Here is a 20,747-nt window from a genome sequence, read left to right as displayed (position 1 = left end):
AGATCGGTCATTTTCTTTCCAGAGTTTGGTGCGTGGCTAATGTAGCAGGCGGCGCCAGATTAGCCTACTCAATTGCTTACTCATGACACAAAACTACACACTAAAATATTCCTAATATGAACCTTTATTTTGTTGTGTTTTGTTATATTTGTTGTTGTGCTGTATTTGTTATGTTTGAGTTGGGGGAGGCGAGTTTGTTTTAAAATAAGCTTTATTTTTGTAATTCCGCTAGGTGCCACTAGTGTCGCAGAAACTGCATACTTCTTTAATGGTCTCCCTGCAGTTTTCCACCAAAATAAAAGCTTGAGTGTTTAACGCTTGCAAGTGAAGAAAATAAGACTACTGTACAGTATTCAAATTTTGGAGCTCCCTAAAAACACCCCCTTAAAGGTGCTCTAAGCGATGTTGGGTGACGTCACTTCTTGTTGACATTTCAAAGTATTGTCAAACAAAACGGAGGCTAGCTCGACCCTCCCTCCTCCTCATCCCGTCCCCTCTCCCCCCTTTCCGTGCTTCCTGAAACAGGCTTTTCCGATGTAAATTCGGGACTTTGTGCGTTCCATCTCCTTTTCCCTCTTCTTTGCTATTTGTTCATCGGAACATAATCTCTTTGGTTGTGTGTCGGCCATATCAAAATTCAAGAGAATATAATTCTAACGTTAGTCGTTGTCTAGGACATCTCTCCTCTAGCTAACTTCCCTCTTCATGCTTCTCTCTCCTCCACTCCCCATACACCCCTTCATGTGCACGCGCACTAACCCCCCAACCCCCACCCCCAAATCATTATTGTTGGTTATTGGCTGGAACACTGTTTGTTATGTTTCGTGGTCCAGGCTGGGCCAGTTTGTTTCTGTTGCCGTTTGTGGAGCCTGGGCTGTCTACAGAGACCGCGTTTTACAGTGTGTTCAGGGGACAGGCAGCTAGCGGATAGTGAGGAGATGTTTGCTGTATGTGACAAAAAATGTTTCAGCCTAAACAGCACGTGACATCGCTTAGAGCACCTTTAACCCTCTGAGGTTGGCAAACGCGCCCGCGCGTTTTGCTGGATTTTCGTCACATTGTAGCACAATAAACTTAAATTACTCCGTCATTTATGGTCATACAGAAAAAAGAAATATATAAAAAGAATCTGTGATATTTCTACTTTTGTATGTGTCCACTTACAATCAAATCAAAACATTGTGCTTTTGTAAAATAAAGAGAATAAACAGGGTGTGCTTTCTGCCTCTCCGTCGCGGTGAACTTTTTTTTCTTGAGCACGTCTATAAACTGAAACCAAACTCAGCGAATACTTGTCACACATTTATGAGCCATATACCTTTATAAACATTTAAGTGTGTACTTTTAAATGATCGGATTCAAACTGAAAACAAATATTCTCTGTTTAAGTAATTTGTATAAAACCAACAAGATGTCCAGTATCTCAAACGCTTGCTCATTATTTTTAATTTGACCACGCCCACACGCGCAAAAGAGATTCACATGCAAATCTCCACATGGAACGCGAACGCGCTCATTACCTCAAAAACAAAGCACGAAAAAACTTCACAAGTCTCTGCTTTTCGTCGAGTTTGAAAGACGCGCCGTGAGCTTACATTGGATTTACCTCAGAAGAAGAAGAACGCGATTTGAAGACAAGAAAGATGTAAGGTAAGAAATTCTTACATATTAGTTTGTTATTGTTGCATAAATTTCACATTGCAGTTGAACTGTTGCTAGATATATGGTGAATATTATCATATTTAGACCCGTCATATTTAGACTGTGTTTGTGGATATCTGCTCAAACGTAGATATGTATATGGTAACCATAATGTTTCATATTTTGCAGCGCGATCACGTTTGAATGTATCATATTTTGGAACGCGATCGCGTTTGAAAAGCAAAACGCACCAAACGGCTTCATGTTTTTACTATTATCTCATTTCATATCATCATAACGAATGGAAACATTTGAAGTAACATATGATAATCAATATATTTTTCTCTAGCTTAGTTGTTACTGAAATCTTTTGGAAGATTTACAGGCTGCTATAGGTTATTGTTATTATTATTTTATGCAGCACTGCGCATAGCCTATGCCTATAAGGCACAACAAACCTGGTGTTCATTATATGATATATTGTTGGAAACATTTGTGTGTGTGTGTATTCTGTGAATTTTAAAAAGCAATTTTAACCAGAAAAATCTCAAATATATTCCCAAAATCGTGCAGGCCTTTCTCTTGATATCAGTATGTTCACTTTTTTTTTTTTTTTTTCAGGGCCCAGATGCCACTGAGTCCTGCTGACTTCAACATTCACATGAGTCTCTGTACATGAACATGGTAAAGTGAAAATCAAACACCTTGGAAATGAAAGGTATGTACAATGTTTTTAGGAATGGCACAAAGGTCTCTGTCTTTGGATCATTGTTTTCAATAAGTGCTTTTTTTGTCATTTGTTTTGTATCTTTGGATTATGTTGTGATGTAAATAAATCCAAACAATCAAAAAGCCATTCTTTTTTAAATCTCCTCATTCTTTGTGCAAGGTTGCTCAGAATGACAGGGCCTGATAGCTCCTAATAGGGCCGTTAGGGGAGGGTCTTTGTCTTTCTCAGGTGTGAAAAGCTTACATATTAATGACCTCCCGCATAAAGCTTTCTCACACAAAACACGTCGTACAATTTTTAAATCAATGGGGTTAACCCAGAGGGTTAAGCAGCGATTCTCAACCAGGGCCCACAAGGGAGCTTCAGTCTTAACATAAGACAAAACCATTCAGCTAAAAAAATCAACATGCAAAGATGAAATCATATTTCTTAATGTAATTTGTTCCCTTTAACAACTACCATTTTTTTCTTAGCTCTTGGACTACTTGTACTGTAGGAGGGAATTTGAAAAGTGTGATACCTTTCCAGGTCAAGACAATTAAAAACGAAGCATTTTTACATTTTTAAGGAATTTACATGCATTTTTGTCAAGCTATATAATATTGTACTGGGTAAAAAATGCTATTTGTGATTTAAAAATAATAATAAAAAAAGAAACTGTAATCACAAACTAGAAAAGTCATGTAAATTCACTGGTAATAAACAGTGTAAACCATGAAGAACACTGGGTTATTTCAATTATTAAATGTATTCATTATAATAACAATTATTGGAATTCTCTTTCTATATTGCCAAATTTTGAACAGTTTTGTTATTATAGCAAAACTATCATAAATATCTTCAAATATTGTCTCTGGACAGTGGGGTCATTGAAATCAAAAGGGTTGAGAGCCAGTCTAAAAAGAATCCTGTGGGAAACACTGTAATCACACTGAATGAAAACATGAAAACACACCCAAAAAAACACAATCATGATAAAAGTGTGCGTTGCTTTTTTAATTCACCTCTAATAAGCCTTTCAAAGGTCTACATTGGGCAGTTTGGTGAAAATAGCAAACTGACTAATGGGGAAGTCATAACAATCTCTTGTCCATAATTCATCAACTTGATTCATTTCGGTCTGAATGGTAAACATGGCACCCACACACTTCCCTGCCCGTGTGTACAGCTGCAAATTAAACAGCTTTCAAACACTCTTACATTTTCAAAGCTGTAACACAGTGAGTGATGTCAACAATCTGTCTATCTCTAAAGAAACGTACACTCGCGCCACAAGAGAAGTACAAGAGAACCAGCCGAGCTGTTTACATAACGCATGATTAAACAGTATAAGGTAAATCAAAACTATATGGATCTCAATATCTCATATCAATCAAATTGCACACAATAAGACTAGGAGAAAGTCAAAACAAGGCATTGTGGGAGGAAAATCTGACAGATGAGAACAACTGTCCCATTATTGCAATTTTGCTATTCAGTTAAAACCCATAAATAATAATGTAAAAAAAAAAAAAAGAAGCAATAGAGACAGCTTGCTATTTTTCTCAATTGTATTAGCTGTGGATATACATTGATTCTGATCTGGTCCATGTTTATTAAAAGAATAAGAACACTTATTTGTTAGAGCATCTATTGATTAAGTACTTGTCATAATACTGGAATTCCTATGAGCACGCACAGCTTCAGTGAAATGAAATCCGTTAGACGCAGAATTTTCATGCTCAGTTTCACAATCATCACAGATAATAATCTTTGTGTTTGGATCAGATGCAAGCAAGACAATGTAAACTCTTCAGAAGCTCGCGGGTCATTGAGCGCCATTAGAGCGCTAGGAAGTGCATTTGGTAATGAGATATTTTGTTTCTACGAACTGTGGTACAAGTCAAAATTAGTGATCGACCAATTTTGTTTTTTTTATCGCCAATGCTAATATCTTAGAAAGCAGATGACGATTTCTGTAATCCTATTAAAATATTTTTCACAAATATAAATATATATTTTTTAAATATCAATAGAAAGGAAGTTAGCGCTGTAACCTACTTTTTTATTTATTTATTTGTTTTTTAAATAAAGACATCCAATTCACACAGACATGCAGGTTTTATCTAGCCAAACCATCGGTTATTTGTGGTTAAAAAGTATATAAATGTTTATTTTTTTAGAAAATGACCGATGTTTTTGCCTGATAAGACTCTTATTCCTCGTCTGGGATTGTGTAGAGCCTTTGAAGCTGCATTGAATCTGCAATTTGGACCTTCCACCCCGCTGGACCCCATTGAAGTCCACTATATGGAGAAAAATCCCTCAAAAACCTTAATTTCTTTTCAACTGAAGAAAGAAAGACATGAATATCTTGGATGACGTGGGGGTAAGTATCAGGAAATTTTAATTCTGAAGTGAACTACTCAAAAGTCAAATGACTGTTGACTAAGGTGGAGCGAACTGACGTGAAGTGTTATTTTGCTGTCTTTTGACAGGTGTTTGAGAGAGAGAGAGAGAGAGAGAGAGAGAGAGAGAGAGAGAGAGAGAGAGAGAGAGAATGTGTGACAGTGAAATAAACACACACTGTAGCTAAACGGGAAAGTGGATGTGTTGACAAGCACATTTCCATAACGCTCCTAAATCCAGAAAGAGGTCTGTCATGTCGGGATCTCATAAGCAGCTGTTCCGGTTCTAATCAGTCCTCCCTCTGCCTGTCTGGCCCATAAAACAGCGCAAACACATTACAGGCCCATCAGGCTCAGCGTGTGCGCGTCCCTGCGAAACGCCCGTAAAAGAGGGCCGTAGTGAGGCACTACTGATTAGATATGAGTTTGTTGTGGATGGCGACTGCACCGCTCAGCATGAGCAGATCACTTTAATTGGATTGTGGGATTTCATTTGGTTTTGCCTGAGCGCCGTCATCACGCTCCAGGGCTGGATCTCTGTGTGTGTGAGTGACTGCGATTGTGCTTATGATTAAACTAAACTAATAAACCCCTACAAGGCAGTAAAACAAGAATTGTGAACATAATCAGAAAATGCTTAACATGTTAAAAGCTTGGCAACCTTTGACAACATGTGCCCGTCCTACAGCCCAGAAGCTCCGGGCATGTGTGTGTGTGTGATTTAACCACCTCCTAATGGTTAACCAGATTACAGAGGCCAGTAAGTGGATTGTTCCAGCTTTCTTTTGCTCACATGGGGTGTTTCCATTGTGATTAGCAGTGGCCAGAGCAGTCCTTACACACACACACACGCACAATGTCCACCCCCATATCAAACACACTAAACATCTGAAGACGGGAAATTTCAAGATTTGAAAATGCGACAATCGAAACTCAGATGAAAAGTATATTTTAAAAAGATACCATTATAATTCTAAGTCAGCATCACGTATATTTAAATAAATCTAATTTAAAAAAAAAAGTATAACCTTTTTATGTTTTTTTAGAGCAATTGCGTCAATAACTTATAACAATAACAAGCTAATTTTGACAAAAAATTGCGAGTGTATTATTTTGCTGCCGCAGTTACCAGCGCTGTTTCTGTGACAAATGCATTTGCAGCTTTTGAACGCTAAGTGGCGCTATATCAAAGTGCATCTTCGCAAGTAGCGCTCAACCTTGGTCAACCCAAGATTTGATGGTTACCAGTGTTATTTTTTTTATTTAGTTTTAGTCTTAGTCCTGTGTCAAATGTACTTTTTAATTTGTATCATATTTAGTCAACCTTGTTCTGATTTTGTTTAGTTTTAGTCAATGAAAACTCGTCATGCTGCAAAATGGTTAAACTGATAATGATTATTTTGATCAAAATTATAAACGCAATGATTGTTGTCATTTGAGAAATATACATTTTTACATTTCATGAGAATTATTGCACATCTTTCACCTAGAAGCACAAACTCAAACGCATGGTTTATTTGACTTACTTTAGAAACTTCTCTCAGAAATTAAAACGGTGAAATTCCTAATAGTAATTCCATTCATTCCAAGTTGCGTTACTGTTTTTCTATTACCAACAACAGTAAAAAGGCTTTGTATTGTCACGCAGAGCTGCGTAAGTGCATTTATTCAGCAATCGTCGAGATCCATGTTTGGATTTATTACAGTTCATCACAGAATGTTTGATGGCAGATTTAGTCAGAGCAAACAGTGCAAGCGTCTCGTGAAAGTACACAGACTGACTGAATGACACTTTCATTTAAGTAGAATATGAACTCCAGCTTACATGTTTGTCAGATCATTGGCGCTTCTTCCGCAGTGTAGAGAGAGTGTGTGTGCAACACTGCCAGAGATTGAGTAAAACACCAGGCGGAAAATGGATCATTTTAGGAGAAAAGTTCTGATTGGGGGATTTAACTCTTGACATCTGGCAACCACAAACATGAAAGATCGTAGAAGAGGCTGTAATATTTTATCTTCTTTTTTTTCGACAAAAAAGAAAGATTTTGTGTTTTAACTATTTAAGTATGATTTTATGTTTTTACATTTTTTTCTTTTTTTTTCGTCTAAAGAAGTTTAATGATGTTTAATGATGTTTAATGGTGTTGTCTCGTCATCGTCAAAAAGCTAGTCGATGAACATTTTTCGTCAGTTTTCATTAACGAAATTAACTAATGGTTACAGTCATCTATAATCTAATCTGTGCATCTCTGTTATGTGCATCTCACCACCAGCATCCAAATCTAAAACACTTGACAGACTTAAGCTCTGCAAACCAATAACAATGCATACATTTCAAATGTCATTTGCTAAATTATATTGACTATGTACTATTTTTACTATACTAACTGTTTCATAGTACTATATAATGCGCATACACACACACACACACACACACTAACCTAACCCTAACAGAAAACTTTCTGCATTTTACAATAATAATAATAAACATATACATATTAGGACATGATCCCTAAAAGAAGAATCATCTGTCAGGGTGCAAATTTGTCATAAATAGGCAAACACACACACACACACCACAATAACCAATTTAGCCTTAAAAGGCAGTAAGATCGCTTTACAATGTGTTGTCTTTTTCAATAAATGTTGCATGAAAACACATTGTGCTGGGTGTGGAGAAGCCTGCTGTCATCCTAGAGGTCTGATAAATCTTTCATGAAAACAACACCACACGTGGGTCTGTAAGCCCCCCGCTACGCCGCTTTCCCCTTTGATCCTCACACGCATACGTCCCGCAACGTGGATGCAAATCACTCATGAACCACTTCAAATGTGTCTGTGTCAGAGTGCATACAGCAGGTTAACAAACCACAACATGCTAAAAAAAAAAAAAATCCAGGGAAAAAATGAAAAGGCTATTTGAGGAGAAAAGCCAACATGAAGCACCAGGGAAGTGCTTTTAATGTGCATATGTCCCTGAGCGCAGCACAACAGTCTCTAAACCGTAAGAGTGATTGATGGGTCCGTGATTCACACACGCACATATTCTGCATGATAATCATATTATCATAATCCTCATTAGTCATGTAGTTTTCACAACATTATTCTGTTGTCATTATATTGATTATCAGCTCTTTATGTTAATAAAAACACCTAGATATCATCTGCATCCCTCTCCATATAACACACAGATATAATCCTCGCTCACTTTCTGCATATAATTTATTAACAATTTAAAGAAAAGTTATTAAACTGAGCATTTAGTTGCTGTATTGTCTAACTGGTGCATAAAACAGCAATAATTAATAACTCATTCTGAAATGGTTCTCAGCTTTTGAATGTGTACGTGGCACGAGGTTCCCTAATGCAGAAAAAATATTGTAAAGTAAGTTCTGTTGATCAGCATTAATAAGAATGATTATAATAGCAAGGAAAATCATCAACAATTAGGATTTTAGTCATAATTCAACAGCACTAGTTAATAGAGGTACATGGGCAGTAAATATATATATCTGTCCAATAACTGGATGATTTTAATCATGATCACCTGCTGTATGTACAAGTATGCCCAACATAAACAGTGTAGGGGAAAGTTACTTGTCAAAGTAATGCGTTACAATATTGCGTTGCTCCCTAAAAAAGTAACTACTAGGCTAGGCTAGGCAATTTTTATGGAAAGCAATGTTACACAATACTTTTGCTTTTTTTCTCACCTGGGGTCTCATGCATAAAATTGTATGTAGATTTCATCCCAGTAAAACCCAGTCAGCGAAATCCGAAATCCCAGTCTCCTTCGCAAAATAACCATAAATGGAGCTTACAACACCTCATTTTACAATGCATAACGCCATCTGCATATAATTTCCATATGTATATCCCCATCCACGGAATACTGTATTTAACGGTTAGCTAAGACATTAGGAAAATATGAGATACAGACTATAAACACAACTTGTGCCATCACATTACATTGCCAAACATCATTTAATATCCTCGTTTTGTTTTCAAATAAATATAGTCTATCAAAATATCCGTAAAAGGAAAATTGTATAAAATCTCAATCTTTTCCACTGGCCAAGCAGTGGCTATTTTTAATTGTTTTAAACAAACCAAATGTATACAATTTTGCCTATAAGTTAAACATATGTTTTAGGATGTTTATATAGTATATCTTTAATGGAAATAGATAGGCCTTTTCCAGTGTTAAAATAATTGTCTTCCTCAGCGCGTCACTGAAACAAAGCATTTTCACAAACATGGAAATCTTACTGTTTTGCCTTTAAATTCTATCCTTCGCATACAATGTTTGTTTGTTTTTTCTGTAATGTTGGGAGAATCCCAGAAGGCGTTATCATTAGGCTACTGTCTGTCTGCACACAACATCAACAGCGCGCAGCAGTGGTTGTACAGTACTGTCTCATCTGACCTTCTCAAACCAGCTAATGGACCACTCTACCACAGAATGAAAGTGCGCATCAGTGATCATTGTTCTCAAACGAGTTCTGCAAATAAGTTTATTATTATAATAAAGGAATTATCACGCTCCTAGCACTCCTCGCTGTCATTATAGCGTGCCACAGGAAAAGTGTTCAAAAATTCTAAATTCAAATAATTTTTGTTTAACTTCTGGATAAGGACTTTGTCATTTGAGTGCTTTCCTCCATTAAAGAGAGTGCAATATATTTATCTACATGTGTATATCAGATGTAAAACAGTTTAAATCATTCTGTTTACTTCATTACTTCACTCACTCCAGTAAAAGAGTGTGTATACATGGTCTAGAGTGTAAAGTTCATTTTTTTATAAACTCCAATATGGAAAATTGCATACGCGCATTTCAATGACTTTTTTGTGTGTACACAATGTTTATACCTCAGGCCCCAGGGCTGGGCTTGTTTGCTTGTTTGTTTTTAACAAAAAAAGAAAAAAAACTTTTGGCAAAAATAAAGGGCCTTTCCCACCAAGAGTGAAATGAATGCGCCTCAGGATGAAGGGAATGCAAATTCACGCCTGTACAGTAGAGGGCACAGCTCAAACCTTTAACTGCTATGCCGGATCACAGAAGAAAAGGCTATCCTTCTGCAATCCAGAATCCCTCTATTCAGAAGAATAGAAAACAAGTGTGATGTTTATCTTAAGTCATTTTTGCTTATATGGTTGAAAAGTGAGATTAAAAAGTATATTTGTGTTATTTAACATATTTAATTATTGCAGGTTTACGTCATACTGCGAGTTTGCATTTTACTGTTTTATTCATTTTGAGGTGTTTTTGTGCAAGTGAGATGAGTAAATGCAGTTTAGAACTACAATAACTTTTTTTTCTCCACAGCCACTTACTCCTGATTTCTCTCAACAGAGGGACAGGAGAGCTGTCAATCCAAAAATGGGAAAGCAAAGTAACTTGCATTACTTATTTAAAATAAATATTTTGTCGTAAATTGAAAGGTAATGTGTTACTTCACTCATTACTTGGAAAAAAAGTAATCTGATTACATAACTCGTGTTACTTGTAATGTGTTACCCCAACACTGAACATAAACATAATTTCACAATAGATGATCATCGTTACAATGAGCACAAAAACAAAATAACATGGTGAAAAGACTGATGAAAATGATAAAAATATAAACAATTGAAGAAACAAAATGTTGTGCTTATATAATTTACGTTTTTCTTTTCCTTTCTAGAAACCAACATTAGATTATGCTGGAAAAAATCACTATTGTAATAATACAATTGTACTTTATAATAAAAAAATAATTATATTTAATAATTATAATAATTTAATTTTACACTTCAAGTTACAATAGTATAGATCTTATGTGTTAAAATCTTCAAGCTTTTATTTTGGAGGAAAACTGCAGAAAGTCTTTGTTTAGTTGACAACAGGTTTATACAATTTCAAATCTGTCCATAACAATGTTGGAAATGATGGGTATGTGAAAATAAAGGGATTCTGGCACAAGTCATTTTTATGGACAGTGCAAAACTATGCCTCTCCGAGACACTGAAAACACCAGATAATGAGCTGCACTCACGTAAACGAACACAGTGAAACGCTTCACTCTGAAACACGCAGCGCAACTTGCAAACCACCGTTTGGGAAACCCTGCAGTAGACTATTAAAATAAAGAAATATTTATAAACAGGTGCCGTTATATAACCTATATACAGGCATTTTACACATTTTACTGTTATTTTTCACATTGATTTTATTAAACTGCATTGAAAATAGAATGCTTGATAATATTTTTAAAATAAGAGAAATCACTGCCTATACAAACTTTATACAGAATGCGGTTTCACTTCATCTGCAGAACAAAACAAATAACTAAAAAACATTTAACTTGCAATGTAACTTACAAAATATAAAAGAAACAACATCAAGATGTTTAAACAAAATTACAAAATTGCAAAAGTAAGGATGAATGATGTTTGACAGGTAACACAGCATAACTGCATACACAGACAGAAGTTTCCATCAGCCGTTACAGCACTCACACAACAGGCAAACTCTGCTCTCCTGTAGACAGCAGCGCAACTGGCATCTGCAGCTTTTAATGTTTTTGTGTTTAGCAGCTGCTAAGAAACGTCCTAGCAACCACCTAGAACACCACAGAAACCACATAGCAACACCCTGGGCAACTGTCCAGGACTCCCTGGCAGCATTGCAACTATCCTGGCTACCCAACAACCGCTTTGTCAAGCCAACATATTAGCGTGTCTACTGTATTGTAACACATGTGCTGGAACCCTATTGCAATTATACTAATAAAAAATAAATAGCCTAAATCACAAATACCAAGTGCAAAGCAACAATTTACTTAAGGACGGTCTGTTTCGCAAAGTCACATTTTTATTGGCACATTTGACACACAAATTTCCCACGCCATGATGAATGCAGCTCTGCTGAGCAGGCTAAAGATATGATGACATTGGTCGTAGTTAGTTGATTATTTCACTGTATTGTAATTGTTTGTCACCAGTTACTGTTCAGGCTAACTTACCATAAAATTATGCATCTGTTAAATGGGTTGCAATGAGTGTGTGTTACATTAGTGAAGAAGCTTTTGTTTTATAGTAAAGGAGGCACAATTCATTACTTTTGATGGTGGTATCATTGTATTTATGGTAAAACTGCTGAAATTGAGTATCTAAGATATTATTATATCTAGGGGCCTGAAATGTGCTTATTTTCAAATATAATTGTCAAATATGGTGGCCTATGCAATTTTCCCTTTTGTTTTATGTAATATTATTCAATACTTTTCTTTGTTCCACTGACCTGTGTCTTAAGTTTTTAACAGCAAAAACACGCTCTGTGTGAATGAATCCCAATAATAGTAGTAGCGGTCCGGCAAATACGTGAATGGGCCACATATGTTTTAAAAGCTGGGATACTTTGTGTTTTGTCATCACCCCCTTTTGTTCCTTCAGACGCTCCCGCTTCAGTGCTCTGCTGGTGCTGGCTCTGATTTAATTACAGTCTTGGCTATTTGAACTACAGTCCACCACTCGTGCCCTTTGGTTCTCAGCCCTCCAAGTCCGCAAGACTATAAGCAACAGCCAAGTTAAGAAGCGAGTCTCTTCGATTTCTGGTATTGTCTTATTAAACAACATCCAGTTCAGACACTTGGGGAACTTCACTGGCTTTTTACTAGTAAGGCAATTTACTACTGCGGCTGTTTTTACAGGCCATTTTATAGAAGGTAAAATACACTGTAATTTCTACTGGAACATGAACGTGCAGTCCAGGAAAAAGTCTGGAACAATTACTAAGCTAGTCAACTAGGATGGGATTAAAATTATAATGAAGCTTGGGAAATTAGTTCAATAGCCTACCTCCACATTTAAAACGATTACCGTCCGAATAGGGCTTTTGTCAGTCTGTCTATCTTTCTATCTATCCATCTAACAATTAGTAAATAAACAACACATGCATTATGCACTGAACAAGCAGCGAGAAGCGGCATTAGTGTTCAATGACGTCTATCTAGCACGTTTACATTGAAAAACAATTAAAAAGCAGTGCAGTGGAGCACAAAAACAGCCTTACTGTAAACAGTGTATGTATGATTGGCCCAAAGCACTTCCTTAAGTCACCCTGACCTTGTTCGTGCCCATACCTGTGATCCTATGGTCTTTGGTTTGCAAGAGATTGCAGGTTACACCTCTTTAGCTCACTTCACTGGCTCACAGTTGCCGCCTGCATCAGGTTGCATAATGCTTGCATATAGAAAACCAACTGGTTCTACACAATCCTATCTGCGTTCTAGACCAGGGATTCTCAACTCTGGCCCTAGAGATCCACTTTCCTGAAGAGTTTAGCTCCAACCCTAATCAAACACAAGCTAATCAAGGTCTTCAGCATTACTAGAAAGTTACAGGTAAGTGAGATTGATCATGGTTGGGGCTAAACTTGGCACGAAAGTGGACCTCAAGGGCCAGAGTTGAAAATCCCTGTTCTAGACCATCAAACCTGTGTTACCTCCAAATGTCATTAAAGTGAAATTACAGTAGACCAACTTTGATATTAAATATTCAATAAAAACTGCTAATAAGTAAAGATAGTTGTGAAAGCGAAGACCAATGTGTCCTACAGGAAAGTGTGTAAGTGAACAAGCATATTAGAGTGAATGGAGTTATTGGAGATTGTAGCTCAGATTAAGGCAGGGGGTCCCAAGGGTCTGAAGTGTTTAAGATAACGGCCCCTGTGTTTGCTCATTTGTGTTTGTCCCTCCATTATGTTAATGTCATCCCAGCCACATCCCCTAATTACAGCCACAATTACATGTATTGACTCCCCTAGGATATATAAGCTGCAGAGAAACAAAATATAGGACACACGCACAGACTAACAAAGAATAGAAGCAAGTGTCTGGGGATCAAAATGTGTGTTTACTGTTTACACCGATTCATCACTAGTTCTTTGTTAGATTTAGAAAGACTTATATTCAATTCAATTAAAACATGACTCATCCAGTAGTTTCACCAGATCACCTGAAGGATCAAGTAGCTCTGCGACTGATCGTCTGCGATTATATCGTAATTGTCGTTTTAACAATGTACTATTTGACATTATCGAGTATAGCCTATCCCTCACACACACCCAGAGAGTGCACGCATACTCTACGTGATGTAGTCTTGTAGGTTAGACTAGTGCATGTGCGCATTTAAGGCCCTATTTTAACGATCTGAAATGCAAGTATCAAACGTGAAACGTAAGTAACTTTGTGGGCGGATCTCGGGCGCTGTTGCTATTATACCGGCGGGATAAATGACTCTTGCGCCCGACGCAAATCTAAAATGTGTTGGTCTGAAGTAGCTACATTACTCATAGGTGTGGTTTGGGCGTAACGTGAAATAAACCAATCAGAGCGTCATCTCACATTCCCTTTATGAGCAGGCGTGCTTGTTCCATGGCGGATTGCTATTATAACGGCGAATTTGCCAGGAGCGGTTCACAGCCGAGGAGACCGACGTTCTTGTCAGGACCGTAAAAGACAGAGAAGTGACACTGTATGGGGATGGAGAAACCCACCCAAAAAAGCTGCAGTTAAACAGGCGTATAATACTTTGGGTAAATGTGTAAGCTAGATTTATGCCTATTTTTCCACATCTTCATGGACACCACAATGATTTCCCTCGTGTGGAATATTTTTCCTTGTAATTAAGAATGGTTTGCAAAAATTGGAACTGCTGCGTCTGTGTAGATGAGAGAAGCAAAGTGTATGCGCGTTGTGCACACGCAACATTATGGCCAAGTAACGCCCTTAAAATGGGATCTGAAAACGCGCCACTGGCTTTAAACTAAGTTTTTCCCGGTCTGTTGCGGAGTTGTTTTCTGGAACTGCAAAATAGCACCAGGGAACGTTTGCGAATTTAGAATTTACATAAACCCCGCCCCCGGGAACATGATTTATAGATTATCAAGACAGAATATGCTAATCAATGACTAGAAGATATCTACACATAAACTACATAAATTCACCAACTAACCATTCAGAAATGTCCTGTTGCTTCTACATGTTGTCACTTCTTCTTGAGTCTCTCCATCTTTCTGACTTCGGTTTGAACATAAAAGGCTAAAAGTTTTTGAAATTTTCAGAGCATGTCTGTGTGAGGTAAAAGCACCCAAGCTGTTGTAGCTCCGCCCCCTGTGCCGGGAGCAGCAGCTCATTTGCATTTAAAAGAACAGACACAAAACAGTGCGTTTTTTGCTCACCCTCAAAAAATGTAAACTTTAACATGCTATATAAAAATATCTGTGGGGTATTTTGAGCTAAAACTTCACATACACCCTCCAGGGACATCAGAGACTTATTTTACATCTTGTGAAAAGACCATTATACCACCCCTTTAAAGATTATAGTGCATGAATTAACGACAAGGAATACCTGAGCAAAAAAAAATTGAAAGAAAGAAACAAAGAAAGAAACAAAGAAACAAAGAAAGAAACAAAGAAAGAAAGAAAGAAAGAAAGAAAGAAAGAAACAAAGAAAGAAAGACTATATAGTTGTACTCAAAATTGTATATACTATATATCAATAAATAAATCGATGCATCGCGATTCGTGGATCGATTCCAATATTTTTCAAATAGATATTTTCCAGCAGATGTGCGTTCGGCTGAGTCTGAGAATGTACTGCACCTCAGGATGCTTTTATGACGTGAGATTAATGTAAACAGCCCACAGCAAACACACATCATTGACACACATCAGTTTCCCCCAGCTGTTTAATTGACTTAAGCCATTACCATCTGTGTTTATGTGAACACTCCCCAAGACAGGTATTTTGACATTATTCTCTGTGTATTTGACTGTTTAAACACGATAAGCTGCGATAAAAAACTCAATTGAATACTGGTGTATGAGCACAAAACAAAGTGTGTCAGACAAGAGTTCTCTTTCACAGCTTATTAGACTCGATTGGTTTAAAATTGTTGGATGTTTAAACTGGCAAAGCTTAAAAATGCATGCAAATGATGAACTTTCGTGATGACAGGCATTGTAACATCACAAGCGTAACCGAGACCATTTTTGTGCCAGTTGTCAAATTTCTACTGGTTTATTGTGTCTATAATTATATAGCCCACCCCTAGTTAAATGTTATTAAGTTTATCCATATACATTTGTTTCACTTTTTGGAATGGTTAACAGGCCTAGACGTGGTGCTATGTGTCCTTCTTTAGTGGGTTACTTCATAGCCAATCAATTTTCATGGACAGGGGCTTCGCGAGGGAAGCGGCCCCACAACATATTACACCTAATGATCCTTGTAATAATTACTGCTGTCATTTAGTAAGATGTATTCCTTTATTTGGAAATGTTTCTAGAACCATCCAAACATCAGAATGTCAGAAATCATAACATCTTGAATAGATTTTGCACATGTCTATAATTACTGGTGTTTCCGTGTTGTAAATAAGTTCACGCAATATGTTCAGTCTTGCTGACTGTTGTCATTGGAACTGGAAAGGAGAACACTTTGTCTTGGAGTAAAATCTCTCTCTAGAGTAAAGGTGGAGCTTGAGAGGGGCAAACAGGAGAGCGGAGATGGAAATGCAGTTAGCTCTTGCTCACGCATATTACACTGGGGTATAAATCAAGACAGTGAGAGAGAAGGAAATGCATTAGACGCCCAGCGGGACGGTGTATACACTGAGTTTGAAGGGCAGATATCAGGCTGGATGGATGAGGCCTACCACACGATTGAGCTCAACTCTCAGCTGAATTTAAACTATAAGATTTCGTTCAGACATGAGATGGATATATTGATGGGTTGGAACAGTTTGGGAGTGTGTTTCTCTGTGTGTGTGTGCGTGCTAGAGGAAAAACAAAGAGAGAGCTTAGAAATTCAAATGGCTCAAAAAGAAAGTATTACCTTTGTTTGTCCTTGTCTTTGGCCTCTTTGTCTTTAGTTCTGTCTCGTGTCCTGTCTTTGTCTCGAGTTCTGCGCTGGCCACGATCTCGTTCTCGTTCTCTGCTGCGACTACGTTTCCTGCTGGACTGGCCACTGCTGCCACTGCGAGACTTTCGGTGACGGGAACGAGACCTTCAAGAAACACGCACACCAAAAATACATATAAGCTGGAAAAGCATATCAAATAAATAAAAAAAGCAGAACCAGCCCTAAGTAGTGGTTAGCTTAGTTGTTGAACATCCAGGCTGGACTGGCCAAAAGATTACGCCACTATTGTGGCATTGATCAAGATTGATTAAACCTCAAACTCAAAATGGACGTTGCATGAAAGTTGCAGAAACAAATTCCAAAAGCAATTATGCCATTCACAACTCCTACTGTCTATGGCTCATCAGTGGCCTGGTGTCTGTTCCATTGATATCTCAAAATGTTAGTGACACAGTATGCATCTATTGTATCTATGATATCTATAGTATCTATTGAAGATTTAAAAAAGTTCATTTAAGCGTGTAATATTAATATGGTTTTGCGCAAACTGAGAAGAACGACAGAAACACTGCCGCAATCACAAATTAAAACTAAAGTGTGTAAATAAAGTGTGTGTGTGATGCAGTGTGCTCTGCATATGCTCTAGACATGTATAAGAGCTGTCGGCCAACTGTTGGAGAGCCAAGTTCAGCTCATGTCCCAATCATCTCTCACCCCGACTTTCCTGTCTACATTTGACTGTCATGAAAAAAAGGCAAAAAGTGCAAAAAAATTTAATTAAATGTAAATAAAATACAAATTCACATACTCAATTCATTCAATACTTGCACACTGTGGCCAAATACCAGAAAAATACGTAACAAGAAGGCAAGTACAAAGATCCCAAGTGTGGTTTATTGGGACAGATCCTATAAGTGAAGTACTGCAGTTCTGATGTGACACGCTGCAGTGTAAACTCTGTGTAAACTGTGTGTAAAAGGGATTTTCACTAGAATTTAGAATTTTTCACTGATGTAAATTTTTCTCAGACATGATGCCTTCACCTCAGGTACACTAATACGTGGGCAAAGACACTATAGTCACACACGCGCTTGTTTTTATATCTTCGTACGGTTTTTTTTTTTTGTTGACTTTTACTGTTTTTATACTGAGCTGATGATATTTTCTATGCTCTGACTGTACCCCTAATCCTAACCCTCACAGAAACCAGTCAACATTAATTAAAACAATGTTCATTCATCTGTTGTCCCTGTGGACAAAGATTATTTTGACAACGTAATCAAAGTTTGTGTGTGTGTACAGATTTAACTTATACTGCGGTGAACAAATGTCTTCACAAGAATAGTAATCATCTATACATGGTGGGAACCTTGGTAGAAGCCTTTTCATAGTGTCTTTCAGTGTCTCGCATATTGATTATTATAGACCTTGATACAACAGTGACATTACAAAAAAAAAAAAAAAAAAAAAGAAAAAAGTTTTTTGTAATGTAAATCCCTGCTTTTTTTTATTATTATTATAAAAAATTCTAAACTGTGATTTTGCACTCCTTTGATTCACAACATAACGTCTTAAGTCATCGGTTTATATTTTGAGCAGTCGACTTAGATTTGGCCAGAAATGTGGGGGGTTATGTAATTTGAAGAAAAGAAGGTCTAGCTACAATGATGTGGGAAAAGATGATGTTTTGAAGAACATTGGTAACCAAACAGCAATGGTGAACACTGACTTAGATTAAATGAACAAAAAAAAAAACACTTCTCAAGTGTTCTTCTGAGACATTGAGACACTCAAAATATCTTCTTTTGTCTTTCACAGAAGAAAGATAGTCATACACGTTTGGAGGGTGAGTACATGAGGACAATTTTAATTTTTAGGTGACCTGTCACTTTAAAGGTTTCCTGCCTTATTAGTTTTTTAACAGTGTTTTTGTGTTCTGAAACAAGTGCCCTCTTTCAGTGGCCAGTATTGGTGTCGAGAACAAATGGGACATTTTTTGAACCATTCTGCACACCATACTGAAAATCTTGTTATAATAACTAATAACAAAATAAAGAAAAACAGGCCCCCACACGTGTAAAGCTGTTAATTTATAATTAAATTCAGTAAAAATTCACGGCACACAATCATGATGATCAGTTTTTATGATCGATCATTGGTGTCACTTAGTAGTGCTCGTGCAAAATCCCTATTGGCTGTATGAAGTGGCCATTAGGGAGGACCTCAAAATGACTGTACACATGCTGTATTGATCCTTACGGACAGGCCAGAGAATGCTCGGAGATTTAAAGGATTTTACTTACCAGAGCAACTGACTCCAGAGCCATTCATCCACACTGTGACATACAGACATGCTCACGCAAACACACCGATACGTAAACACACAGAGTATGGGACATGGTAGAAAGTAAACTGAGCTGATTCTATTGTCAACAATCCATTTGTGTACTTTTACTGTAAAAATGTTTGTAGAAAAAATCTCCTACAACACACATTTCACTAGTTCATTTGTCCACTAGAAATGCCCAAAGAGAATTTTGGATTTTTAATGAAAATTCCAACCACTATGTAATTTCTGATGCATTTCTTTTTTTTTGTTACATTTATGTAAGAACTCCTGAAATGACTTATTCTATATTCACAGCTAGACAAAATAATAAAACCTGAAACACCACCGCTGTAGCAAAAAACTAACATATAGGCCTACAGTACATATCACTGTGTGAGACATGAAATTATGATTTTTTTTTATATACTGAAAATGTTAAAATATTTGGTCACATCCCCATTCAAAGATTCAAGTCACATGATCCTAAACTCACGTCAAACGTTGCATAATCAGCAATAAACCTACACTAACACACTAATGTTTCCCAACATTAATAATGATAAATATAAATATAATATTATGTTAAACAGAAAAATACATCTTTTTTAAAAGTCTCTTATGCTCACCAAGGGCTGCATTGATTTGATCCAAAATGCAGTAAAAACAGTAATTGTGTGAAATATTATTACAATTTAAAATAATTGTTTTCTGTGTGAATATATAGTAAAATGTAATTTATTCCTGTGATAAAAGCTGAATTTTCAGCATCATTAATCCAGTCTTCAGTGTCACATGATCCTTCAGAAATCAGTCTAATATGATGATTTGCTGCTCAAGAAACATTTCTGTCTCATATTTAATCTCCAGCATGCTCTTCACTGTCTCCTTGGTAAACAAGTACACTAAGCTTTTGATCAAATTCATTAAGAACAATATTGTTTAGTGTGGTGGAAATTATGGCAGTACAATTCATTGCCTCGTGCATTTTTATTTTTGATTGATTGGTTAGTTGGTTGATTGATTGGTGATCGATCCACAGAAGAAAGTCATACAGGTTTGGGACAACATGAGGGTGAGTAAATATTACAATTTTAATTGGGAAGGCTGCCAAAATCGATTTATGAGGGATGTAGGCAATCTTGTTTCAGCTTTACCAATTTTCTCGACATTACAGATAGGGTCTAGAAGCAGATCCTTGTTTGAAAAATGTGAGTCTGGAAACACTAAATCTGCTGTACTTCTATTTCTTACATTGTTTTATCTGATCGTTTAGCAGGCAGAGCAAAAGCAGTTATAGTTACACGAGAGAACACGAGAGGTCTTATTTTAGCAAAATGTACTTGTGGCCAGCGCATGTAATAAACACCAGGGCCGTCGGTTTGCTGTTTTTTTCATCTCTTTCTCTCTTTCTGCAGCCCAGCTCACTTCTGGGCCTGTTGCAAATTAAATTTATTGTAGTTAATAGACTGTGGTGCGGCTGCTAAATGTCAATTTCATTACCAAGGCCTTACCCTTAGAGAATTATGACCTCATTTAAGGCGAGGGGGTAAATGTGTTAATGCAGGATGGCCAGATAAACATCCCCTGCCACAAGCACACATGCGTCCAGCAGCATCATGCCAAGAGTGGGCTATTTTACATGACTTTCAGCTATTATCGCTGGAGGAAAAGCCTTCCCCTATGGCCTAAAAATATTTAAAATTCTTTTGAAAGATCCTTTTTTTTATTCCCCCCCCCCCCTTCCAATC

General features: G+C 37.0%; 1 protein-coding gene across 1 annotated transcript in view; it reads right to left on the bottom strand.

The window, feature by feature from the left end:
* The window catches only part of rsrc1 (arginine/serine-rich coiled-coil 1), a 147,283-nt gene that overhangs the window by 97,427 nt on the left and 29,109 nt on the right, over positions 1-20,747 (bottom strand). Inside the window, exon 4 of the mRNA XM_084126103.1 lies at positions 16,644-16,814. Coding sequence (XP_083982229.1) covers positions 16,644-16,814 — 171 coding nt within the window. The remainder of the gene's footprint in view (positions 1-16,643; positions 16,815-20,747) is intronic.

Source organism: Abramis brama (genome assembly GCF_963993115.1).
Source record: "Abramis brama genome assembly, chromosome: 10".
In the NCBI taxonomy this organism is placed as follows: domain Eukaryota; kingdom Metazoa; phylum Chordata; class Actinopteri; order Cypriniformes; family Leuciscidae; genus Abramis; species Abramis brama.
The sequence above is the reverse complement of the archived record's forward strand: the minus strand, read 5'-3'. Positions and strand labels throughout refer to the sequence as shown.